The 26,915-nt window shown below is 46.2% G+C and overlaps 2 protein-coding genes across 6 annotated transcripts in view; one reads left to right on the plus strand and one right to left on the minus strand.

Annotated features, from left to right (window-relative positions):
* Positions 1 to 527: 527 nt before the first annotated feature.
* YBEY (ybeY metalloendoribonuclease) lies at positions 528 to 19,619 on the minus strand. Of its 4 annotated transcripts, none has more exons than XM_083184794.1 (5): positions 19,506 to 19,619; positions 6,529 to 6,742; positions 6,316 to 6,447; positions 3,461 to 3,529; positions 528 to 888 (listed from the first exon to the last, which is right to left on the minus strand). In XM_083184794.1, the coding sequence occupies exons 2-5, from the start codon at positions 6,736 to 6,738 to the stop codon at positions 796 to 798; spliced, it is 504 nt and encodes a 167-aa protein (XP_083040920.1). In that variant the 5' UTR covers positions 6,739 to 6,742; positions 19,506 to 19,619; the 3' UTR covers positions 528 to 795. The 4 variants fall into 4 exon arrangements, with proteins under 4 accessions (XP_083040920.1, XP_083040918.1, XP_083040919.1 ...); XM_083184792.1 differs by lacking the exon at positions 19,506 to 19,619 and adding an exon at positions 18,243 to 18,403; XM_083184793.1 differs by lacking the exon at positions 19,506 to 19,619 and adding an exon at positions 18,237 to 18,390.
* MCM3AP (minichromosome maintenance complex component 3 associated protein) overlaps positions 18,378 to 26,915 on the plus strand; it is a 44,525-nt gene continuing 35,987 nt past the window's right edge. The window contains exons 1-4 of one of the 2 annotated variants that reach the window (XM_083184791.1): positions 18,378 to 18,590; positions 22,408 to 22,540; positions 22,951 to 26,122; positions 26,459 to 26,676. In XM_083184791.1, coding sequence (XP_083040917.1) covers positions 22,987 to 26,122; positions 26,459 to 26,676 — 3,354 coding nt within the window. In that variant the 5' untranslated portion in view covers positions 18,378 to 18,590; positions 22,408 to 22,540; positions 22,951 to 22,986. The remainder of the gene's footprint in view (positions 18,591 to 22,407; positions 22,541 to 22,950; positions 26,123 to 26,458; positions 26,677 to 26,915) is intronic. The other variant, XM_083184790.1, reaches the window with a different exon arrangement.

Raw genomic sequence — 26,915 nt, forward strand, 5'->3', positions numbered from 1 at the left:
CCTAGGCTAATACACATGTAACCCCCCTTGTAATGATGCTAAACACATGTGAATGGGCGCTCAGGGACTCGCCAGTCATACTGCCCATGGGTGATAGCTGGCGAGCTTGGGATAAATTAGGCCTTCATTTTATTCCTCAGCAGTGACCTGCATTTTATTTTTTCTTCTTTTTTTCCTGCACACTTTACCAAATTCTTTGAAAAAAAACAACAACAATACTTAATTATAACACACACATTTTTCTTGCACAGACCCTTATTGTATTGGTCAGGCGATAACTATCAACGTTGAAGGGTAAATTTGTGTTAACTGAACACACGCATCCTGATTCAATGGCGATGCCTATTAGATACCACACATGATAAGCTCAGGATGGGCGCTGCTGGTCGTCACACTCTCAGGACCTCTCGGAGCATGGACTTACTGACATCATTTCCCTATGGTTTTAACAGACGTTGGGTACGCAGTACTATACATACATAATGTATGTGATAAGTAATAAGGAAAAAAATATTTAAATATCAATATATATATAAGTCTCTTTATTTATTAAAAAGAAAATGTACATGATAACGAAATAAAAAATGTAAGGATATTGAAATGATCTCAGTCATTGTAGATACCATGGGTATCGGTCATAGGGTCCACTGCTTTTAGGTTGACATGCAAGGGGTCGACACAAGCATTAGGTTAGCAATGGGTTGACAGTCATAAGGTGGACATGAGTTTTTTATGTGTGTTTTGTCCCGAATGTTCTCCCCGTACGGAGAACTGGGAGTGTCATTCTAGGCTGTATCAATGCTCAAAGTGGTTTGTAGACAGTGGCTTCAATGTAGATCCAGTGGTTCTGTTTATCTCCATTAGAACCTCAGTTTCCTTCTTAAACATCTGTTGGAGAGAACAAATATAAATGAATGATTTGTGTATGCTATACTCTCAAATCGCTACTATTACCAATTAGTAATAGCCTGTAATCAGTTAGTGCAGTACATCTATCTATCGTGTACTCCCTGTGTATAGGCAGGGGCGGATCCAGGATAAAATGACAGGGGGGGCACCATGATAAAAGAGGGTTTAGGTGGGGGAGTGGCGGTGTCAAAGGTGCCAGTGTACATGCTAAGAGAGCGGCAGAGAGAGGGTGGGAATGGGATTAAAAATAGGCCCTGGCATTTAAAGTATGCAGGCCCACCATAGCGACAAAAGTGAAGGATGTAGTTGTGCGCGCGCCGAAGGCGTGCTCCGGAAAAGGGTGTGTGGCCACTCAACAGGGGGCGTGTCCTTGAGTGTAGTGTACAACACCATATTCGACTTCTACACATTATGCAACAAAATACTAGACCCCATTATACTTGCCCCTTATACATGATGCCAAATGGAATGAGCCAAAATTCACATAATGCCACATGGATTGTGTCAAAATTCACATGACAGGGGGGGCACCCGGGCACGTGCCCCCCCTGTCATGTGAATTTTGACACAATCCATGTGGCATTATGTGAATTTTGGCTCATTCCATTTGGCATCATGTATAAGGGGCAAGTATAATGGGGTCTAGTATTTTGTTGCCAATGTGTATAGGTGCAACGCCACCCCCCCCCCCCCCCCCCCAGCCATAGCCGTCTACCTTCTATCCATGTCATATCTATCCGATATTTATCTATGCCATATCTATCTATCAACCTACCTCATATTTTTCTATCAGCTTTAGAATGGCCGATATGTAGACCAGTGTGTGCCTAGTATAAGTTTCCATCAGTACCACTAGCTCATGCTGCTGATTTGAAAGAAACATATGACAGCATGGAAGTCCTGCTCTAGCATGACCAATACAAGTCTACAGTGACCTAAAAGTCATTGCTGTTTTTCTTGGACTACTACTTGGTGACATAATGTACTGCTGTTTTCTTTGACAGCAGAGAATGGAGAAATCATTCCACTCAGAAGCAGTGGCCAAAGCGAACATTAGTAACCTGGGAAAGAATAATGTTGTCAATGCACCAATTGCTGATCCAGAAACACTATACCTAACGCCCCTCCGTATAAAGCTGGTTCTATTAAAGCAATAGATTGAATTGGGCTCTGGTATATATTGGTGATGCAAAGATCAGGGAGGGGATCTCTGTAAAACCTCAAATAAGAGAACTGATTCAATATTAAAGCTTCGATGGTCAGTTGAATCAGGCTAAAAAAAGCTGCATGGCAGTCTTTCAGGAATATCTGCCGGGACTTCATAGGGAAACATAAGGCAGACTACAAAGAAAGAGGGGACAATTGTCTAAAATCTATTTAGACCATGGGATGTAACACGTCTTTCCATTTCTTGTACTCGCACCTGGATTTCTGCCCAGCAAATCTTGAAGCAGTCAGCATTAAACAAGGCAAACGGGCCCATCAGGATATTTCCATAATAGAAGAGTGATATCAGGGCAAGTGGCGTCCAAGTATGCTTGCAGACTATTGTTGGATTCTTGAAAGGGATGCGCCGGGGCAAAGTACAGCAGAAAATCCTATACGTCCACACTAAGGGCCTTATTCTGGTTCACTCGGAAAGGCACAATAACTCTCTAATGGACAAAACCATGTGCCCTGCAGGTGGGGCTGATGTAACATGTGCAGAGAGAGTTAGATTTGGGTGGGGGGGTGTACTTCAAACGGATATCTATATTGCAGTGTAAAAATAAAGCAGCCAGTATTTACCCTGCACAGAAACAATAAAACACCCAAATCGAACGCTCTCTGCACATGTTACATCAGCCCCACCTGCAGTGCACATGGTTTTGTCCATTAGAGAGTGATTGTGCCTTTCCGAGTGAATCAGAATAACCCCCTTAGAGCGTTCCCTTTACACTATGTGGGTGATTCAGCCCGTTTACTATAGTCAGAATTCAGCCCCGTTTTTCCGATGGTGGGGGTCTAGGCATGCGCAAATATGTGTACCGTCACCAGGGATGCCAGAAGCAATCGAGCTACTTATACTTTGGGGCTGAAACACTTATGTGTTTGGCCAAACCTATACCTGGTGCCAGAGAGCGGCATACACATAGCCTGTGTGTGGCCAGCTGCAGCGAGACTGGGCACAGAAAGATATATTTGCACTAATTCAAGTTTAGTCAAACTCTCCTTGGTGCTTCATCTCGCTTATTGGTTCCTTATTACTGTAACATGGGCCCCACTGGGCCCCTCCATCAGACCCGGGTAAATAGTACCCCCTCCTCTCCTGTCTCAGTCCCACTGGTAACAGCCAATAGGCGCCTACATTTTATGTTACAGACTGTGGGTTTGAAAAATGACAGTTGGTAATTTCCGCTCTTCAAGCAGGATCAATGGTGAAACATCCATCACTGCAAGGACTGCGGATGGTGCAGGGCCCTGGGAGAGGGGGCCAGTTCCTCCCGGGGCTCCCAATCTGCTCTCTAAAAGCTTCAAACGGCAAAATGTTCATTTATGTTACTAAACCAACCTTCCTCCAGTTTTCTGGGCTGTTATGTGTATAGCCAAGGAGGTGACATAAGCCATGCACAGCAGTCACCTGTCAGAGAGAATAAAGGAACACAATAATTATATACTGTATAACATAACTCTCTAACAGATGGGACCGAGTAGATCACCAACCATTTCCCCGGCACACTTCTGTCCATCCCCTAAGATTAACTATTTTACAAATGAACATTCTCTTTCAGCAACTCTGAGGGTTGTGCCAGTCCCTTTATATACAGATTTTGGAGGGGTGGTGGGAAACTAAAGGTGCCCACACACTAGAAAGATCTGCGATTGTAAGATGTGCGCATAAATTAGCCTTGAAATGTTTTGTCCATCCTGGACAAAAGATTTCAGGCAAGCGCACATCTTTACCAAAGATTTTTTTTAAGATCCCCTGTGCTGATTTGTTAAATCTTCTGATCTTTTGTGCAGCACGTAAGATCAGAAGATTCAGCTAAAGATCCACGGGAGCGCGCATCGGACAAAAATCGGCCGATTTTCGACCGATTATCGGTAAATATCAGACGATATATCGGCCGATTTATCGGAAATCGGCCAATCGGCCCAAAAATCGTTCTAGTGTGTGGGTAGCTTAAGGCTGGCCATACATCAGACCAAGTTTTCTCCAACTGTCCAACTAGGATGAATGGAATAAAAACCTGGTACTGGTTGGGAGCAAATATAATTTACAAATGAATTTACAATTCAGTCATTCACTCCCGAATGCTGGAAACTGACAAGAACTGTCGCTCAGACAAGGTGCTGTAGATGGATGTTTGATTTAAACTATTTCGGTGAAAGTTTTTGTCCATTTTACTGGGTTTTTGAGTAAGACAGACACCCCTAACTGTAAGCACGAACAATTGAGACTTGTGTGTTTAGTCAATAGATCCTGGACTGTCATTGTTACACTATAGGCCAGAACAAATAAGAACACAATATAACATACTAAATTCTAAGGATAGGCAAATGCCTGATTGTGCACTCAAACAACACAAGACAGAATCTTGTCTGCTTAATTTCCCCCCTGGTGCTTATCCGTACCCCTCCTCCTGGTGCCTCTCCATAATCCTCCACCTGGAGCCAAGCCATAACCCTCCTCCTGGTGCCTATCCATAATCCTCCCCCTGGTTCCTATCCATAATCCTCCCCCTGGTGCCTATCCATAATCCTCCCCCTGGTGCCTATCCATAATCCTCCCCCTGGTGCCTACCCATAACCCTCCTCCTGGTGCCTACCCATAACCCTCCTCCTGGTGCCTACCCATAACCCTCCTCCTGGTGCCTATCCATAACCCTCCCCCTGGTGCCTACCCATAACCCTCCTCCTGGTGCCTACCCATAACCCTCCTCCTGGTGCCTATCCATAACCCTCCCCCTGGTGCCTACCCATAACCCTCCTCCTGGTGCCTACCCATAACCCTCCTCCTGGCGCCTACCCATAACCCTCCTCCTGGTGCCTATCCATAACCCTCCCCCTGGTGCCTACCCATAACCCTCCTCCTGGCGCCTACCCATAACCCTCATAGCGCCTAATACCAACTGACTCCTTCTGCAGCCTAACAATAAAATTCATGAAAACGTGATGATTTTTTGACCCTGTCTACTTAAGTCCATGTTGACCATTTAACTGTCGACATTTTGAACATGTTGACCATCTGTTGTTGAACTATTATCTTATATACTATCTTCCATCCAGGTACAAAGAAATTACAGCCACATTGTTCTCGCTTGTCTCCATAGGTACTTGTGAGTTATCCGGGCTGCCGATTTTTTCATCGCGCCCGAAATCATGGGCATCGCGTCGGTCGTGGCCGTTATAAGGAGCCGCGACGCGATGCCCGCGATTTCCCATAGACAGTAATGTTAAAAGACGCGATGGACCCGATTTCCGACCCGATTTCCCATAGACAGTAATGTTAAAAGACGCGATGGACCCGATTTCCCATAGACAACAATGTTAAAATAAAATGACAATGTGAAATTGGCCAATATCATTTCACATTGGATATGTTTTAAAAAAAAATGTTTCATGGCCCCCCACCACCGTTAACGCCACCCCGCTATTGACGCCAACCCGAAGCGTGGCGAGCGCAGCGAGCCCGCGAGGGGCGGCGGTACGCGTCCTCCGACCTTTTCATACCCCTACTATCCACTAGGGCGTGGAGTGAGAATAGAATAGTGTGGCGAGCGCAGCGAGCCACCGAGCCCGAAGCGTGGCGAGCCCCGCGAGGGGACGCGGACACCTGTGAAGCCCGCAAGGGCACGCGGATACCTGTGAAGGTATCCGCGTCCCCTCGCCACACTTCAGGCTCGCCACACTATTCTATTCTCACTCCACGCCCTAGTGGATAGTAGGGGTATGAAAAGGTCGGAGGACGCGTACCGCCGCCGCTCGCCACGCTTCGGGTTGGCGTCAATAGCGGGGTGGCGTTAACGGTGGTGGGGGGCCATGAAACATTTTTTTTTAAAACATATCCAATGTGAAATGCCCATATTGGCCAATTTCACATTGTCATTTTATTTTAACATTGCTGTCTATGGGAAATCGGGTCCATCGCGTCTTTTAACAATACTGTCTATGGGAAATCGGGTCCATCGCGTCTTTTAACATTACTGTCTATGGGAAATCGCGGGCATCGCGTCGCGGCCCCTTATAACGGCCACGACCGACGCGATGCCCCCGATTTGGGGCTAAATCGCGGGCATCGCGTCGGTCGGGTGTCCTTAAGTTAACTAAACTTAAGGACAAAATCGGCAGCCCGGATAACTCACAAGTACCTCTCCATACCATCTGCTATCATAAATACCATAATGCAGATACTGTATAACTTACTGTCAAGACATTCGTAAAGTCCTCTTGTGTTTCCTGGCATTGGCGGTATATATATTCAGCGCCAAGGTAAATGTCACCTAAACTGTATTCGTCCCGAAATGATGGCTCAGGCAAGAAACCAGGACACAGACCCTGCAAGCATACAAAGTATAATACTGCAAACATCAGAAAGATCAGCATGTTACACATCATGAGAGAGCAGCCATCTTGTACCTCATGAAACGGGAATGAGAGAACGTCCGTAGCTGCGTCCTTCTTTCTATAATGTTTGTTAATTTGTCTGATCCTTGCATCATTTATACATATCACCCCGACATGAAAACCGCCTACTCCGAGACAGCTCCTGGCAATCTCTAGATTCTTGCGAAGAGCAGCTCTGCGCAGACAGACCACGTGCTGCATGTTCCGTATAAGGAGAGACATCGCTCTGCAGGCACAAAATGGTAATTTGTTGGTATGACACCATGGCCACCTCAATGTACAGTGCTCTGTAATATGCATACTTTATAAATTAAAAATAATAATAGTATGACTTTTTAGATCTATTAACCCCTTCCTGACAGAGCTAGTTTTTGCGTTCCTGACAGAGCCATTTTTTTCAAATCTGACATGTCTCACTTAAGTGGGGATAACTTTTTTTTGCTTTTACTTATCTCAGTGATTTTGAGATTGTTTTTTCGTGACACATTGTACTTCAAATTAGTGGTAAATTTGGGTCGATACAGTCTGTGTTTTTTTGTGAAAAATACCAAAATGTCGTGAAAAAATGGAAAATTTAGCGATTTGCAAAATGTTAAATTTTCTGCTTGTGAGACAAATAATCATACCACTCAAAATAGTTAATAACTAACATAGACCATATGTCTACTTTATGTTTCCATCATTATTTCAACTTCCTTTTAATTTTTTTGGACACTAGGAGGCTTACAATATGAATAGCAAATTCTCAAATTTTCAAGAAAATTTCAAACACTGATTTTTTTAGGGACCAGTTCAGTTCTGATATGACTTTGAGGGACTTGTATGTGAGACACCCCCATAAATGATGCCATTTCAAAAACTGCACCCCTCACAGTATTCAAAACAGCATTTTGGAAGTTTGTTAACCCTTTAGGTGTTTCACAGGAATTAAAACAAAGTGTAGGTGAAATTTCAAAATTTCATTTTTTTTGCAGATTTGCAATTTTAATACATTTTTCTAAGGAACACAGTACATTTTACTAGAGAAATGTGACTAAAAATTGATTCCCCCAATTCTTTTGTTTTCAAAAATATCCTATATGTGGCCCTAGTGTGCACGTTGACCAAACCACAGGCTTCATAATAGAAGGAGCACCTACTTGATTTTGGAGCCTCCTTTTTATGAGATTATTTTTTAGGCACCATGTAGGTTTCTAGGCACCATAAGATGCTAAAATTTAGGAACCCCCCCCACAAGTTACCCCATTTTGCAAACTACACCCCTCAGGGAATTCATCTAGGGGTATAGTGTACATTTCAAACCCCCAGGGGTTTCACCAATTGTGGTACAACTGGGCAGTGAAAATGAAAAATTACATTTTTTACACAAAAATGCAGTTCTGGCTCAAAATTTTTCATTTTCACAAGGAATGAAGGAGACAAAGCACCCCAAAATCTGTGCCCCAATTTCTCCCGAGTACCGCAATGCCTCACATGTGACCAAAAAATACCAGTTGGGTGCATGGCAGGACTCAGAAGGGAAGGAGTGATTTTTGGATTTTGCAGCTCAGATTCTGGTGGAATTTTGGTGGGTGCTATGTCGCATTAGCAAGACCCCCCAAGCACCAATACAGTGGAGCCCCCCCACAAGTGACCCCATTTTGCAAACTACACCCCTCAGGGAATTCATCTAGGGGTATAGTGTACATTTCAAACCCCCAGGGGTTTCACCAATTTTGATACAAGTGGGCAGTGAAAATGAAAAATTACATTTTTTTACACAAAAATGCAGTTCTGGCTCAAAATTTTTCATTTTCAGAAGGTATGAAGGAGAAAAAGCACCCCAAAATCTGTGCCCCAATTTCTCCCGAGTACGGCAATGCCTCACATGTGAACAAAAAATACCAGTTGGGTGCATGGCAGGACTCAGAAGGGAAGGAGTGATTTTTGGATTTTGCAGCACAGATTTTGGTGGAATGAATGGTGGGTGCTATGTTGCACCAATACAGTGGAACCCCCCCACAAGTCACCCCATTTTGCAAAGTACACCCCTCAGGGAATTCATCTAGGGGTATAGTGTACATTTCAAACCCCCAGGGGTTTCACCAATTTTGATACAAGTGGGCAGTGAAAATGAAAAATTACATTTTTTTACACAAAAATGCAGTTCTGGCTCAAAATTTTTCATTTTCAGAAGGTATGAAGGAGAAAAAGCACCCCTAAATCTGTGCCCCAATTTCTCCCGAGTACGGCAATGCCTCACATGTGACCAAAAAATACCAGTTGGGTGCATGGCAGGACTCAGAAGGGAAGGAGTGATTTTTGGATTTTGCAGCTCAGATTCTGGTGGAATTTTGGTGGGTGCTATGTCGCATTAGCAAGACCCCCAAAGCACCAATACAGTGGAACCCCCCCACAAGTGACCCCATTTTGCAAACTACACCCCTCAGGGAATTCATCTAGGGGTATAGTGTACATTTCAAACCCCCAGGGGTTTCACCAATTTTGATACAAGTGGGCAGTGAACATGAAAAATTACATTTTTTTACACAAAAATGCAGTTCTGGCTCAAAATTTTTTATTTTCAGAAGGTATGAAGGAGAAAAAGCACCCCAAAATCTGTGCCCCAATTTCTCCCGAGTACGGCAATGCCTCACATGTGAACAAAAAATACCAGTTGGGTGCATGGCAGGACTCAGAAGGGAAGGAGTGATTTTTGGATTTTGCAGCTCAGATTCTGGTGGAATTTTGGTGGGTGCTATGTCGCATTAGCAAGACCCCCCAAGCACCAAGACAGTGGAACCCCCCCACAAGTGACCCCATTTTGCAAACTACACCCCTCAGGGAATTCATCTAGGGGTATAGTGTACATTTCAAACCCCCAGGGGTTTCACCAATTTTGATACAAGTGGGCAGTGAACATGAAAAATTACATTTTTTTACACAAAAATGCAGTTCTGGCTCAAAATTTTTCATTTTCAGAAGGTATGAAGGAGAAAAAGCACCCCAAAATCTGTGCCCCAATTTCTCCCGAGTACGGCAATGCCTCACATGTGACCAAAAAATACCAGTTGGGTGCATGGCAGGACTCAGAAGGGAAGGAGTGATTTTTGGATTTTGCAGCTCAGATTCTGGTGGAATTTTGGTGGGTGCTATGTCGCATTAGCAAGACCCCCAAAGCACCAATACAGTGGAACCCCCCCACAAGTGACCCCATTTTGCAAACTACACCCCTCAGGGAATTCATCTAGGGGTATAGTGTACATTTCAAACCCCCAGGGGTTTCACCAATTTTGATACAAGTGGGCAGTGAACATGAAAAATTACATTTTTTTACACAAAAATGCAGTTCTGGCTCAAAATTTTTCATTTTCAGAAGGTATGAAGGAGAAAAAGCACCCCAAAATCTGTGCCCCAATTTCTCCCGAGTACGGCAATGCCTCACATGTGACCAAAAAATACCAGTTGGGTGCATGGCAGGACTCAGAAGGGAAGGAGTGATTTTTGGATTTTGCAGCTCAGATTCTGGTGGAATTTTGGTGGGTGCTATGTCGCATTAGCAAGACCCCCAAAGCACCAATACAGTGGAACCCCCCCACAAGTGACCCCATTTTGCAAACTACACCCCTCAGGGAATTCATCTAGGGGTATAGTGTACATTTCAAACCCCCAGGGGTTTCACCAATTTTGATACAAGTGGGCAGTGAACATGAAAAATTACATTTTTTTACACAAAAATGCAGTTCTGGCTCAAAATTTTTCATTTTCAGAAGGTATGAAGGAGAAAAAGCACCCCAAAATCTGTGCCCCAATTTCTCCAGAGTACGGCAATGCCTCACATGTGAACAAAAAATACCAGTTGGGTGCATGGCAGGACTCAGAAGGGAAGGAGTGATTTTTGGATTTTGCAGCACAGATTTTGGTGGAATGAATGGTGGGTGCTATGTTGCACCAATACAGTGGAACCCCCCCACAAGTCACCCCATTTTGCGAAGTACACCCCTCAGGGAATTCATCTAGGGGTATAGTGTACATTTCAAACCCCCAGGGGTTTCACCAATTTTGATACAAGTGGGCAGTGAAAATGAAAAATTACATTTTTTTACACAAAAATGCAGTTCTGGCTCAAAATTTTTCATTTTCAGAAGGAATGAAGGAGACAAAGCACCCCAAAATCTGTGCCCCAATTTCTCCCGAGTACGGCAATGCCTCATGTGTGACCAAAAAGTGGCAGGACTCAGAAGGGAAGGAGTGATATTTGGAGTTTGCAGCACAAATTCTGGTGGAATGATGGTGGGTGCTATGTCGCATTAGCAAGACCCCCAAAGCACCAATACAGTGGAACCCCCCCACAAGTGACCCCATTTTGCAAACTACACCCCTCAGGGAATTCATCTAGGGGTATAGTGTACATTTCAAACCCCCAGGGGTTTCACCAATTTTGATAAAACTGGGCAGTGAACATGAAAAATTACATTTTTTTACACAAAAATGCAGTTCTGGCTCAAAATTTTTCATTTTCACAAGGAATGAAGGAGAAAAAGCACCCCAAAATCTGTGCCCCAATATCTCCCAAGTACGGCAATGCCTCACATGTGACCAAAAAATACCAGTTGGGTGCATGGCAGGACTCAGAAGGGAAGGAGTGATTTTTGGATTTTGCGGCTCAGATTCTGGTGGAATGAATGGTGGGTGCTATGTGGCATTAGCAAGACCCCCGAAGCACGGTGAAATTATGAACCTAATATTCCATAGATGTGTGGTATATTTTAAAACACTCCTTTATACATAGGCCGGGTTTGTCGGGGCAAGTGTCACACTGGAAAATAGTTTGCTTTCTTATTCCCTTTTTATAGCAAACTTTGCACCTTTTTTGTGTCCTGCCCTTTTTTCCAGTGGAGGGGATTTCATCAGGAAAATGCTGCCCTGGTACAATACGGGGGCCAGTACTAGAAGTACTGGGGCCCTCTGCCTGCTGGTTCCCAAATATTAGGCCCTTTATGACTTCCTCTTGAAAGTGCATAAATGTCCCCCTCTGGCCGGTAGAACGGAATAGCACGTAAGCGTTATACAGTGCCATCTGGATGATATACACGGCCACCTTCTTGTACCAGATTTTTGTTTTCCGCAGGGCACTGTACGGCTTCAGTACCTGATCTGAAAGATCCACTCCGCCCATGTACCTATTGTAATCCAGGATACAATTAGGTTTTGAGGTGTGGGTACTGGTACCTCGTACAGGGACGGAGGTGGTACTGTCTCCGTGAATTGTTGTCAGTATAAGGACATCCCTCTTGTCCTTATATTTGACCAACAACATATTTTCGTTGCATATTCCCCTGCTTTCACCCCTTCTCATTACTTGGGCAATGTGCGTTTTTGGGAGGCCTCTTTGGTTCTTGCGCACAGTACCGCAAGCTGCTGTACCTCTTGAACCAAGGGCCTTAAACAGGGGGATGCTAGTGTAAAAGTTATCCACATAGAGGTGATAACCTTTATCCAGGAAGGGGTGCACTAAATCCCAGACAATTTTCCCACTAACACCTACGAGGGAGGGGGGGCATTCTGGCGGTTCAATTCTTGAATCCTTCCCTTCATAAACCCTAAACCTGTGGGTGTACCCTGAGGTGCTTTCACACAGTTTATACATTTTTATGCCATACCTTGCCCTCTTACTGGGAAGGTACTGGCGGAATTTAACCCTTCCTTTAAAATGTATAAGGGACTCGTCGATACAAATAAATTTTTCAGGGATGTACACCTCTTCAAATTTGGCACTGAAATGATCAATGACCGGCCTGACTTTGAATAGCCGGTCAAAGGTGGGATCATCTCTGGGTGGGCACTGTGCATTATCGGTGTAATGTATAAATTTAAGAATTGTCTCAAATCGAGTCCGGGTCATGGCCATACGGTAAAATGGAGTACTGTACAGAACATCTGTACTCCAATATTGCCTAATTTCTGGCTTTTTTACTATGCCCATATGAAACACCAGACCCCAAAACGTCATCATCTCTACTGCATCTACAGGGGTCCACCTAGCAAATGATGACGTGGGGTTTTGAGCAATAAACTGCTGGGCATATAAATTAGTTTGGTCCACCATTAAATTTATAAAATCATCAGAGAAAAATAATTTGAAAAAGTCAATTTCTCTGAGACCTGTGGAATCAAATTGGATTCCTGGCATGGCCAAAAACTCAGGAACCTGGGGCTCAAAATTGTCTGGTGGTGGGGTCCATACGAGATCAATTGTTGGGGGGGGGGTCTCAGCTGCTCTACGGGGGCGTCTTTGAGGGGGTCCCTCATCACCAGAGGAGGAAGAGGAGCTTAAGACGAATCCTTCAAATTCCCCGCTTGCATCACTGGCTGTGTCAGAGTCAGAGGCAAGCATGGCATATGCCTCCTCCACTGAATACATTCTCCTGGATGACTGGGAGGACATTTGGGAGGACATTTGGGAGGACATTTGGGATGCCATTTTTATTTTTGTGTTACTGGTAGTGAAATGTTTCAACACGTGTATAGTGTAGGGGGGGGTACAAACTTTATTTCAACCCGGGGGGTATGTAGTGTGTAGTGTGTATGTAGTGCAGAAAAAAAAAAAATACTTTATACCAATAAAAAAAAAAAAAAATGAAGGGGTTAAAAATAAAAAATTGAAGGGGTTAAAAAAAAAAAAAAAAAAAAGGTCCTGCGCCAAAAATTGAGCACAGATGTTGGTCAGTAACGTCTGTCACTGAACAGCGCTCAAAGGCAACAGGAATTTGATCAAAAAAAAAAAAAAATAGATCAACCCTGTGCCGAAAAAGCTGATCAGTGATGTACGTCACTGATCAGCGCACAGTGGCCACAGGACACCCACAAAATCACAGTGTGTGTAAAAAAAAAAATTAAAAAAAGACCACACAGCACCCACAAAAAAAAAAAAAGGTGATCAGTGATGCGACACTGATTACCAGTGAGGGGCAGCAGGTGCACAACCTTTGGTGCAACTGACAGTGCAACTGACAGGTATATATAAAAAAAAAAAAACCTCTGTACCCCCAAAAAAGTTGCTGATCACCTCAGATATAGTGATCAGCACAAAAGGCGGGGGCAGCAGACACAAAATTTAGCACTCTCTATCACTCTCTGTCACTATCTCTCTCTATCTCTCACTATCTATCACTCTATGACACTGCAGCAGCAGCACTGACAGGTATATCTATATATAAAAAAAAACCTGCGCCCCCAAAAAGTTGCTGATCAGTTAATTTATACTGATCAGCACAAAAGGAGGGGGCAGCAGTCAGTTATATAAAAAATATATAGCACAATCTGTCACTATCTCTCTCTATCTCTCTCTCTCTATCTCTCTCTATCTCTCTATAACTATCACACTGCAGCAGCACAAAATATAGCACTCTGTCACTAGGCCTCTCTATCTATCTCTCTCTCTCTATCTCTCTCTATCTCTCTATCTCTCTCTCTCTATCTATAACTATATCACACTGCAGCAGCACAAAATATAGCACTCTCTGACACTATCTCTCTCTCTATCTCTCTCTATCTCTCTCTATCTATCTCTCTATCTAGCTATTACACTGCAGCAGCACAATTTCACAGCACAGGAAGGCACAAGTAGCAACAGGATCCAGGAAGCATCCAGCACACTACAAGCACAGATCAAGCAGTGATCAAGCAGTGATGAAGCAGTGATCAGGTAAGTATGGAGCAAGGTTCTGGTCAGTATATGGCGGCAGGTGGGCACGGTGACCGCACTGCACGCTATTCCAGACCGGAATGGCGTCTGCAGTGCAGTCACCGTTAGTTTAAACCCCCCTCCATGGCTGTGATTGGTCCGTCGGTCCGACGGACCAATCACGGCCTTTGGGGGCGGGCGGGGTGAGGTGGGGTGACACCAGTGTCACCCTTACACCCCGCGGTGATTGGTGCTGTACTTTACAGCACCAATCACCTCCGATCCCGTGTCACCGGCGAACGTTATTCGCCGGTGACACAGGAAAACGCTGTGAATGGCTGTTCACACTGAACAGCCAATCACAGCGATCGCCGACGGGGGGGCGGCATCGCAGCCCCCCCTGGGCATGCACGGACATGTCTGCTGTCAGGGACAGCAGACATGTTGAAACTGTCACCGCGTCTATAGACGCGGTGACAGTTTAAATCCATGACGTACATTTACGCCATGTGTCGGGAAGTGCTTCCCGACCATGACGTAAATGTACGTCAAATGTCGGGAAGGGGTTAATTAGACCATTTGTACATGCAGCAATCTGGGATTTCCTGTACCCTAACTACTCATCCAACACAGATCACCACAACAGCTTCCACCATAACTTCAGCCTAGGCTGAACATCTCACCATCCTCTATATCTGGGCTCCTGGTACCCAAACAGCAACAACTGGCCGAGTCTGCTGATACCATCTGTACCCCTGGCCTTCTACTTAGGGCCTGGGCTTTGGTCTTGTTATCAGGGCCTCATCATAAGAGTAAGAGGGGATATTAATGTAGGGTGACTGTAGTGACAGTGGTCCCAGCGCCACCAATGATCCCAGACACATGCTGCTTTTTATTTACGGCTGATGTCTGCCTGTTAGTGGACATAAGTCTGCATGTTCATCGTTGTTGGCAGGGCCCATGGTCAGACTGTGATAAACGTCGCCAGCAGAAGTAGACTGGTATGAAGGCATGGGATGTGTATGCCCTGGGGCACTCTCTCTCAAGTAACCACTTCTTCCTGTGTCAATGCCCCACTCTTCTGCTTCATATGGCCACACATATTGCAAAGGTTTTTCAAAGTTCCCCATCTGTGCCTTGGCCATGTACCCAGCTAGGCTAAGGTCGACAGGGGTCTAGGTCGACATGGGATATAGGCAGTGCTATTTTTCAGAAGGCTCCAGCAGGAACTGAGGGCCTTATTCTAGTTTACTCTTTCTGACAAAATCCTTCTTAGATGGACAAAACCATGTGCACTGCAGGGGGGCAGATTTAAAATGTGCAGAGAGAATTAGATTTGGGCGAGTCATTTTGTTTCTGTGCCGGGTAAATATTGACTGCTTTATTTTTACACTGCAATATAGATCTCACTTTGAAGTAAAACCCCACCCAAATCTAATTCTCTCTGCACAAGTAACATCTGCCCCTCATGCAGTGCACATGGTTTTGTCCATCTAAGAAGGATTTTGTCAGAACGAGTGAACTAGAATAAGGGCCTCAGTTCCTGCTGGAGCCTGCTGAAAAATAGCACTGGATATAGGTCGACACGTGTTAGGTCGACACTCAAAAGGTCGACATGGGTTTTTTGACAGTTTTTACCCGGATGTCGACACAGTCGACGTCGACACAGTTTTAAGTGCACCTCATCCCCTCGCATCGCTCGCTATGCTCGGCACACTATTTTATTCTCCCACCACATGGATGGTAGGGCATGAAATACCACCTGTCGGCTAAAAAAAAATAAAAAAAAAAACATGTTGACCTTTTGACTGTCGACCTAACCCATGTTTACCTAACACATGTGTCGACCTACACACCTGTTGACCTTGTCCCATGTTGACCTAGACCCCTGCAGACCTTCCAGTATGTCGACCATCTTATGGTCGACCCATCGACCGTATCCCCTTCAATTTAGACCTAACCGTATTAACAGTGGGTAATTAAGTATTACCGCAGTGTTGACGACTCTCCCAGAATGTCCGTAAGACTCCCGGAATTGTGGGTAATCTCACTGACTCCCGGGTAGAGCCCCCTTTCTCCCGGAGCATCGCTTCCCCCTGCCACAATGTCTACTGCGCATGCGCAAGATAATCACAATGACGCCGCCAACGCAATGACGCGATGATGCAGCGTCATCACGTTGGCGGCGTCATCGCTGTTATCTTGCACATGCGCAGTAGCCATCCAGGGAGAGACACGGCTGAACCACACAGAGCCGCAGAGAGGACAGAGGAGCGATGGCTGCAGGAGAAAACGTCTGCTGCGGGAGACAGGTTACTGGTCCGAGTGATAAGTATGATCTGTGACCTGTTCTCTCTCCATATTTTATCTCCATATTTTACTCCAAAACCCCCCTCCTCCCCCTACACCTGTCCTACCTCATTCAGTGCCTCAGTGGTCGTCACCTTCCAAGTGCACAGTGCAAGTGCAACATGTGATGACCCGTCCAGCCTCTTGCTGCCCCGGCCATCAATCTGCCAGGCTACCACCCATCTAATACTGTGCTACAGAAAAATGTAATCAAGTGCTGTACAGCTCGCTGCCCCAGCCCTGTCCAATCTGCCAGGCTTCTGCCCATCCACTAAAATCATTGGTACTTGTGGAGTATCACGGCTCCCACGACCTTGATCGTATGCTGATCGTATGATAAAAAAATCGCATCGCATACAATCAAATCGCATGCGATGCGATCGCACCCGATTTTGCACTGAAATGCATCAAAATGCATTGAAATGTTTAGTAAACATGTGAAATGCCCCCAAATGCCATTTTTCATAGTGTACCACCCCCACTATCAACGTCAACCCGAAGCGTGGCGAGCACAGCGAGCCCGCGAGGGGCGGCGGTACGCGTCCTACGACCTTTTCATACCCCCACTATCCACGTCGGCGTGGAGTTGAGAATAGAAAGTGTGGCGAGCGCAGCGAGCCACCGAGCCCGTAGCGGGGCGAGCCCCGCGAGGGGACGCGGATACCTTCACAGCTATACGCGTCCCCTCGCGGGCTTCACAGGTATTCGCGTCCCCTCGCCACGCTTCGGCGGCTCGCTGCGCTCGCCACACTTTCTATTCTCAACTCCACGCCGACGTGGATAGTGGGGGTATGAAAAGGTCGTAGGACGCGTACCGCTGCGCTCGCCACGCTTCGGGTTGGCGTTGATATTGGGGGTGGTACACAGTGAAAAATGACAGTTGGGGGCCAATTAACATGTTTCGTACTAATTTTAATGCATTTAAGATCAAAAACGTATGCCATCGTATGGCATCCGATGCGATCGCATACGATTTTTGACCAAAAATCGGTAAAAATCGCATCGCATCGTATGCCACTACATATGGCATACGATGCCATACGATGGGAGCCGTGATACTCCACAAGTACCAAATCATTTTAGTGGATGGGCATAAGCCTGGCAGATTGGACATGGCTGGGGCAGCGAGAAGCTGTACAGCACTTGATTTCATTCATGCAGATTGATGGCATATTCTGCAAGTGCTGTACAGCTTCTCGCTGCCCCAGCCCTGTCCAATCTGCCAGGCTTCTGCCTAAGTATCCACTGTGCTACAAAAAAATTTGGCTGCATGCTTAACAAAATATTGCAAGGCCCGCCCCCTGGCGACGCAAGGCCCGTCCCCTACCTTTTACTTTTCTCCCTGAAATTATTATGGTAGAGACTAGTTCCCATGCAGTATAGCTTACAGGAAGTGACGTTCAGTGAGGGCGGAAGTTGTTAGATGCCCTCACAACGTTTTTAAATGTATGTGTAATTCATGTAGGTGTCGTTTATTTTGTTTTATTTTTGCAGCATTGTACCCTCGCGGGCTCGCTACGCTCGCACGCTTCGGGCACGGTGGCTCGCTTCGCTCGCCACAGATTTATATTCCCCCTCCAGGTATACGTGGACCCAGGGCATGATGGGAAAATTACCTAAACTGCCTGGGATCTAGACACTACCCTGAAATTATTTTTCAAAAGTAGGCAACCCTGTATTACCTATAATACTACATTAAACGTACATTTACCTGTTGGTGGTACAGACGAGGCTGGGTACCCACTGCCGCCCTATGGCTTCCTCCCATCAGCCCCTAACGCCCTCTTTCTTTCCGACCAGAGAGCAGGCTGACTGAGTTAGTTGACAGTGGGGAAGACGGCGGAACGTTGCTGTGCGGGCACCTGGGAACACTTTTTCTGAAGGACTGGGGACGCAGGAGCTCCGGTGACACCGGAACCGGAAGTGTTTCCGGAATGCGAATTTTGTTTTTACAAACGACTGTGAAATGTTTCCTGGAAGTGAGCATCAGTAGCATGGGGTGATTTATCCTCACACAGGCCGGAGCCCTCTCCCCCCGTGTGCCGTATGCCGCTGCTCGGTGGGTAGTTTCTGCTAAATGTGGTTATTATTACATTGTGTAATCATGTGTATTATTGTAATGTGACAGCTAAAAGTGCAGAACATGGGGAGCACTGACCCAGTCACTCTCACATTAAAAAAACTGTTTTTGGGTCCCATCACAATACATTGCTCTCACGCTGGCAGCATGTGTAGTGCTGGGGGCAGAGAAAGGGATGAGGGCAGGTGGCAGTGCTGGGGCAAAGAGATGAGTGAGCGCAGAGGGGTGAGGTCCGGCAGCAGTGCTGGTGGCAGAGAGAGTGGTGAGGACAAACAGCAGTGCTGGGGGCAGAGAGAGAGGTGGGAGCAGGTGGCAGTGAGAGGGGTGAGGACAGGAGGCAATGCTGGGGGGCAGAACGAGTGGTGAGGACAAACAGCAGTGCTGGGGGCAGAGAGAGGGGTGGGAGCAGGTGGCAAGTGAGAGGGGTTTAGGGCAGGAGGCAATGCTGGGGGGCAGAGCGAGTGGTGAGGGCAGACGGCAATGCTGGGAGGAGTTAGAGGGGATGATGGTAGGCAACAATGTTGGGGCAGAGAGAGAGGGACGAGGAGGCTGGAGGCAGAGAGGGTTGAGAGTGGCGGGCAGAGGCGGAACTACCATTGGTGCAGCAGGTGCATTGCACCGGGGCCCCTGAGGACTAAGGGGCCCATTGCTGTCTAGGCCAGCAGCTTGTACCCCTGTCACCCACTGGTGTGGGGCCTAAATTGTTCTTTTGCACCTGGGCCCGCCACTCACAAGTTCCGCCACTGGTGGCGGGGGCAGTTAGGGAAAAAACTAGGGTCAGGTGGCGGAGTGGGTGCAGGATCCCAACAGTCACATTCCCAGCATCGGAATCTCGATGATCACAATGCTGATGGAGCCAGAAGCAGAGGGGTCAGATAGGGGTAGAATACTCACACGGATCTGTTGGAATGCTGACCACCTGCAGTTCATACATACACAACCCCTGGCGGCAGATTGGCCAGTGCAGTTGGTATAGTGTTGAGGGTTTGGATGGTAGTTGTAGTCAGAGGGCGGTATTCAATGAGCTGAATCGTTTGTCACAGCGATTCAGTTTTTTCATTCGCCTGCCAATCGCCGGTTTTTTGCTGCCAATCGCCATGCATGGGGATTCGTGTGGAGTCGCCGAGTCACCCTATTCAACGTGGCTGAGAATCGCCGGCCCTAACGGCGATTCTCAGCCAACCCTGCGTTTCCCAAAACAGCGTCAGTAATGTCGTCAGTGTTTAAAAAAATGCAGTGAAATGCAAGAGAAATGCAAATTACCCTGAATAAACGCTTCCAATACTGCAGACGGCAAAATCGGGGTAATCTGCACAAAGGGCAAACGAAGGAGTGAGGTGGGGAGGAGAATCATGGGTAAGTGAGGTGCACCATGGGTAAGAACAGTGCTTTGTGGGAGAAAAAAAAATACCTAAAAAAATTAAATATATATTTGTATAGCACTTCTACGACCATCACATCACACAAGGGCAGCAAATAATAATACATTACACTTGCACAGTTAAATAGAACACTTAAAACCAATTATTTGACATGTTCCTATCAAAGTTCACCAGAAAAAAATGACGAGGGACACTCGGTGAGGAACGGCGATATGTAACAAGAAAAAGGAATCGCCAACTTCACATTGAATACACTTTTGGCGATTCCCCTCGACTACCGTCGATTCCCCATGCAAAATCCTATAGACTAAAAACGGCGATTTTTAGAGAATTACATTTGGCGATTGGTGCTTCATTCACCGGTCCTCAACGGCGATTATAGGTCATTGAATAGGGTGATTCGCTTATACAGCTCATAAAATCGCCGGCACACATGAAAAAAACACAGAATCGCCATAAAACTTGGCGATTCTGGCTCATTGAATACCGCCCAGAGAGTCAGATCTGTCAGAAATGTTTACTTAGGGCATGTAATGCAGGGTTGCCTTCCTGACCCTCTCCTTCAGGGAGAAAATGCTCTGTTCCTCGACTTCCCGGGTAATACAGTATATGATTACCATCACCTGTGGTGAAACACCTTTCTTATCAATATCTAACTATCTCACCACAGGTGATGGCAATCATACATTACCAGGGAAGTCCAGGAACAGAGCATTTTCTCCCTGATGTAATGTGGCTAAGGTCCTGGACTGCAGATTCAAAGACAAAAATACCCTAGAATCCCTGTGTGGTGCTTGATCAAAGAGTTTCTTAGGCTATAAGTAGAAATAAGCTCCTTTTGACCATTAGTAGTTTTGTAGTAACAGACTTTACGTTTTGCTCCTTTCCTTTTGACAAAAGGACGGTCTTCAGTTTATAAATCAACAGGATAGTTGGCACTATTCCAAAGTAATTTGGTCATTAGTTGCAACCTTGGACAAGTTGTTAGAAACTATCTTAGCTCCAGAAAAGATATGACAACTGCGATTGACACCAGTCTAGTGTGTGAAATCTCCCCCTACAGGGCCACTATTTCTGGAATCACCGATCAGCATCACTGTATGGGCACACCTCTGTGGCTAGTGGTCAGCAAGAATGATAGATCCACAATTATGAAAGAACAAACGGACAATCTTTGAGAGAGATGCCGTTTGTTCTTTCATAATTGTGTATCTATAATGCCATCATGCCATGTAAATAAAATAGGCATCTTCCCACGGAAAACACATATAAAACAGTCCTATGTATTTAAATATCTGTGCTTAAAATACCATCATCCCTAAGCTGTGTAATATGTACACATTAGATATGCTCTAATATATAATAATGATATGATGCATTGTGGGTCACTTTGTGAATCATACTTTTACAGTTGTTTGCTTCCATCCGTATACAGGTTTACAATAGGGTGAGAGTTTCAGAAAGTGAGAGGTTTTGGGAGAGTTTTACCATGTTTTTTAAAGCAGGTTGATTTTGCCATGTAATTGATTGCTGCTTTAAAAAACATGGGAAAACTCTCCCAAAATCTCTCACTTTCTGAAACTCTCACCCTATTACATTTGGCCCCCGGTGTTTTTGGAGGTGCCTTTGATCGGAATGGGATCATTCGTCATACTGCATTTAGGTCTACACCATTAGGTCGACTTGCATTTAGGTCAACCTGACTGAAGGTCGACATGGGTTAGGTCGACAGGTATAAGGTCGACTGGGTCATTAGGTCGACAGTGAAAAATTCGATACGGTTTTTTATTTTTTTCAAGCGTCGACAGTGTCAACATAGCACTGCGTCCCCTCGCATGGCTCGCTGCACTCGCTATGCTCGGCACACTATTTTATTCTCCCACCACGCCCTAGTGGATGGTAGGGCATGAAATACCGCCTGTCGGCACATGTCGGCTCATAAAACAGTCAAATGACCCCATGTCGACCTTTTGCATGTCGACCTTCCCCATGTCGACCTAATGACCCTGTCAACCTTATAAAAGTCGACCTAATGACCCTGTCGACCTTCAGTCATGTCGACCTAAATGCAGGTCGACCTAATGCTTGTAGACCTAAATGCTGTAGACAATATGACCGTATCCCCCTTTGATCCTCACCCTCGTCATTTTCTGTGATCATTATTTTAGTACATCCCTTACATTGGTCATACATTCCTAACAATATTATCTGCTTAATGCTGGTGACGGAGACCATTTGGATTTTTGAATAACCCTCCTGTAACTAATCATCAGTATCCATGCAAATAGTGGTAATGTTCCCACAGTACGTGAAAAGGGCAGAATTATACTTAAGTACATGTTCTATGTCAAAATGCCTTCATCGCCTTTGTGAACGCAATGGTTTCAAAACTCAGTTCTCACCACCCCACACAGTTCATGTTTTGCAGGTCACCTGTGGTTCTTAAAAATGTGACAGTGGATGATACACCCTGCCCCTGCTGGATGAACTGTGAGGACCAATGATCTAACATAACAGAACAAGACAACATCCACCTGATAGACTAGGGTAGGGGAGTCTATGAACTTAAAGAAAAGATCTTAAACCAGATCCTTGTACAGTTAACCATGCGTGCTCCTGCACATCTTTAACCACCCTCTCTGTTGTCTGTACATGCAGCTTAATCTGTTAATGTCATCAGCTACGGCATATACGGGGCAAGGTGACATCACTGACCGATACCATGAATGATATCGGTCAGTGTGTATGCACTATATCGTTCTCTTGCGGCATCGCTGCTATAGTCCTAACCGTTCAGCATCACTGCTCAAATCTATGTTTACATGTGTGCGGTGTAGAGTAAGTTGTCTCTATTTCTGCATTCTTTTTTTTTTCATCTGTAGCAGAACAATGTAGTATTTTTAGGAACAAATCTGATTCTTTTTCTTACTGTGTTTTATTCTTTGTTTGATGTTTAGGTCTATGATATCTGCGCTGGGACATAGAATACTCACATGCGTTTGGTTCCTGCAGACAAGATGAACCCAAGCAGCCTCTTCGGGGAGCAGCATACCTCAGGCTCCAATAACCAAAACAACATGATTTTTGGACAGACCTCTTTATTTGGCCAGACGGCGGTGGATCAGTCTGCTCCTACATTTGGACAGGCTTCTCTTGGTCAGTCACCTCCAATGTTTGGACAACTCAGTAGCAGCCAATCTTCTTCAGTCTTTGGGCAAACTACTTCAACACAATCGGCTCCTGTTTTTGGACAAGCTTCTACAGGACTCTCGGCACCTGCATTTGTACAGGCCTCCACCGGACTGTCTGCGCCAACATTTGGACATACTTCTGTCGGGCAGCCCAGTTTTATGTTTGGCACTGCTGGACAGTCTGGTTCTATATATAGGCATGCCTCTGTGGGACAGTCTGGTTCTATGTTTGGGCAGGCTGCTGCTGGACAGTCCACTCTTCCTACATTTGGACAGGCCTCTGCTGGACAGTCTAGTTCTATATTTGGACAGGCCACTGCTGCACAGCCCGTCCCAGCTTTTGGGCAGACCACTGCTGCACAGAATGCCCCAGCATTTGGTCAGGCTACATCTGGGCAACCAGCCCCAGCATTTGGGCAGGCCACGTCTGGGCAGCCAGGCCCAGCATTTGGGCAGGCCACGTCTGGGCAGCCAGGCCCAGCATTTGGGCAGGCCACGTCTGGGCAGCCAGGCCCAGCATTTGGGCAGGCCACGTCCGGGCAGCCAGGCCCAGCATTTGGGCAGGCCACGTCCGGACAGCCAGGCCCAGCATTTGGGCAGGCCACGTCCGGGCAGCCCGCTCCAGCTTTTGGGCAGGCCACGTCCGGGCAGCCCGCCCCAGCTTTTGGGCAGGCCACGTCCGGGCAACCCGCCTCAGCTTTTGGGCAGGCCACCTCCGGGCAGCCCTCCTCAGCTTTTGGACAGGCCACGTCTGGGCAGCCCGCCCCAGCTTTTGGGCAGGCCACGTCCGGTCAGCCCGCCTTAGCTTTTGGGCAGGCCACGTCCGGGCAGCCCGCCCCAGCTTTTGGGCAGGCCACATCCGGGCAGCCCACCCCAGCTTTTGGACAGGCCAGTACTGGGCAGCCTGCCTCAGCTTTTGGGCAATCCACTGGTGCACAGAGCACCCCGGCTTTTGGGCAGGCCACAACTGGGCAGCCCGCACCGGCTTTTGGGCAGGCCACAACTGGGCAGCCCGCACCGGCTTTTGGGCAGGCCACAACTGGGCAGCCCGCACCAGCTTTTGGGCAGACCACAACTGGGCAGCCCGCACCAGCTTTTGGGCAGACCACAACTGGGCAGCCTGCACCAGCTTTTGGGCAGGCCACAACTGGACAGCCCGCCCTATCTTTTGGGCAGGCCACAACTGGACAGTCCGCCCCAACTTTTGGGCAGTCACCAGCAGCTTTTGGACAGACAACTTCGGGTCAAAAAGCTCCAGTGTTTGGGCTTGGGACAACTGGAAAGCCCTCTTCCCTTTTCGGAAAGTCAACCATTGCCCAATCATTACCAAGTGCTGTATTTGGGCAGTCTTCTGGTGTGCAGACAGGTTCCCCTTTTGGACAAGGCAATACCAATCAAGCATCTATCTTTGGACTGACTGCTACTAGCCAGTCTGCATCCCCCTTTGTACAAACACCATCCAGCCAATCTATTTCCCACTTTACCCAGGCAAATACTAACCAACCTACTTCTATATTTACACAAGCTACTGCTGTGTCATCTGTAACCCCCTTTGGAAGCAATGCCACAATATTTGGACAAGCAGCTACTGGCTCATCCGCATTTGAGCAGTCGGCATCTAGACAGACTGTAGGAGACTCAAGTTCACTGTTTGGACAACCGGCTACAAGCCAGGCTACTTTGCATGGTCAGACTACAACTGGCCAAAGTGTTGGTCAGATAGCCTCCACACAATCTGGCCAGGCAAATATTGGACAAAGTAACTTTAGTGGATCTGGCTTCCAAGCAACATTTGGTAATCCAAGTACCAGGCAGGAATCCAATAGTGTTCCTGAATTTGGGCAGCGTAACTCTGACCAACTACCTTCATATGCTCAGGCCACATCTGTACAGACATCCACCTTTGGAATCGCAGCAACTACACAGTCTGGTCACTCTGGAAAGGCTGGTGTGTTTGGGGATACAGCTGGTAATGCACCAGACATGTCAACCTCTAGTCAGACTATAAGTGCAGGTCAAGCATTTGGAGCTACCACACAAGTGAGTGCGGGTTCTATTGTACTCAACTCCAAGTCCTCCACCAGCATGGCAGCCACACCATTTTCACATTTACCGAGTATGTCTTCTGCAAGTTCTGACCTCAGTTTTAAGCCTCCTGTAAATACAACTTTCAAGCCAATCTTACCTGGGACAAGTAAACCAAATCCAGTGTCAACCTCTTTTACCATATCTTCACAAGCAAAAAGTGAGGCAATGGAGCAGCCCATGTTCGGAATTCCAGGTTCATCGCGGGAAAGACAGAGTCGTGGTTTTTTCCCTTTCTCCTCGGACAAGAAAAGCAAAGATGAAACCGGGACTTCCAGGCCTCTGTTTGCAAGTGTTGATAGTAGTTTCAGTAGTTTTACAGAAGATCCCAGAAAAGAAGAAGCAATGAAAAGAAAAGAAGACCAAAGTCGCCTGGTTGATGCCTCTCCAGATCTGCACAGGGATCACGCTCCAGTGAAAAGATCTAGGAGGATAAATCGAGATCTTGCAGGTGGTGCCAACCTCTTGGTGAGGAGTTTATATGATGTTGTTAAAAGCCAAATGAAAACCTCGCACAATAAAAGTCCCAAAAAGGAAGACGAAGATCTCCCTCTACTTCCTAAACCAGATGCTCCAGCACCAAGTCCTTCAGTGGAAAGAAGTCCACCTCTTGCCGCATCTGGACCAGCCGGATCAGTAAAAACTAACTCTGGAGCAGTAGCCAGTCAAATGACATTTAGTAAGCCCCAAATTCCAGCTACAACAACCCAGACAGCTAGTAGAGCGCTACCCATGGCAGGACCAGGCCAGCAAGCTCCGGGCAGAGACTACGCTACAGCTGCACCTGTTCCACTAATGTCCATCAGAGTCCAGCCTCTGCTAGAGGAGGGAGAGCTGCCTGAAGAAATTGAAGGTATTTCACAAGTAGTTAAAAATTATCTTGATTTATTTAAAAAAAAAATCATTTTTGGGGGGAGGAAAATCCCGTTATTTATGACTAAACACTCACAGGCGCTATTTACATTGTTTTGAATACAATCGACCCCAGTGACTTGAGTATAAGTAACTGTTTGCTGGACTATTGTAGCATACACTATATTATTTTCTTATTAACCGTAGCCGCTTTTATACAGAAATGGAGGTTGGGTTATTTATATAGAGCCAACCTAATAAGGTTGTGTATAATGCATTTTGTTGGCGGGAGTGGAAGAGATATGCAAGGAATAACTGGGCTTGGTGTTTTGTACAGAGCCCTCATGCAAGACACCGGTTAAAAAAGGACAACGCTCTGATAGTGTGGACCGCTCTGTAACTCCTGGTGAGCTGAACGCCATCAGTGTGAAAAACCTGCCTCCAAATCTGAATCAAAAACAGGTTTTGGAAAATTTCTTCAAAAAGTTTGGCAAAATCCAGCGTTTGTACTGCAGGCCGATGAACAAGATGGCTATTATCCATTTCTATAACCATGTAAGTCGGTAAATCTGTAACCTACTTATAAGCTACGTTGGAATTGAATGATGTGCCGTGTTGACATGGTATTTGTTACATTTGTGTACCTCCATGCTTGCATGGGATAGATTTGACGTGCAGTGTTTATTGGGGAAAATGATGTTTCGTGGTCTGAAAGGCTGATGGAGCTGCATTATAGTGGTAGAAGTTTTCCACTCTGTTGCACTTGCAAGAGTTCACCTGGTGCATTCGTACTT

This window comes from Crinia signifera, chromosome 4, assembly GCF_055691185.1.
Source record: "Crinia signifera chromosome 4, ASM5569118v1, whole genome shotgun sequence".
Classification (NCBI taxonomy): Eukaryota; Metazoa; Chordata; class Amphibia; order Anura; family Myobatrachidae; genus Crinia; species Crinia signifera.

What these genes read in the sequence shown, in the direction of transcription:
- YBEY (XM_083184794.1), bottom strand. Translation starts at nt 6,738, where the DNA reads ATGTCTCTCCTTATACGGAACATGCAGCACGTGGTCTGTCTGCGCAGA. An exon ending in TCTCATTCCCGTTTCATGAG is followed by an intron (nt 6,448 to 6,528) that starts GTACAAGATGGC and finishes GTATGCTTGCAG; the next exon opens with GGTCTGTGTCCTGGTTTCTT. An exon ending in ACTTTACGAATGTCTTGACA is followed by an intron (nt 3,530 to 6,315) that starts GTAAGTTATACA and finishes TCTCTCTGACAG; the next exon opens with GTGACTGCTGTGCATGGCTT.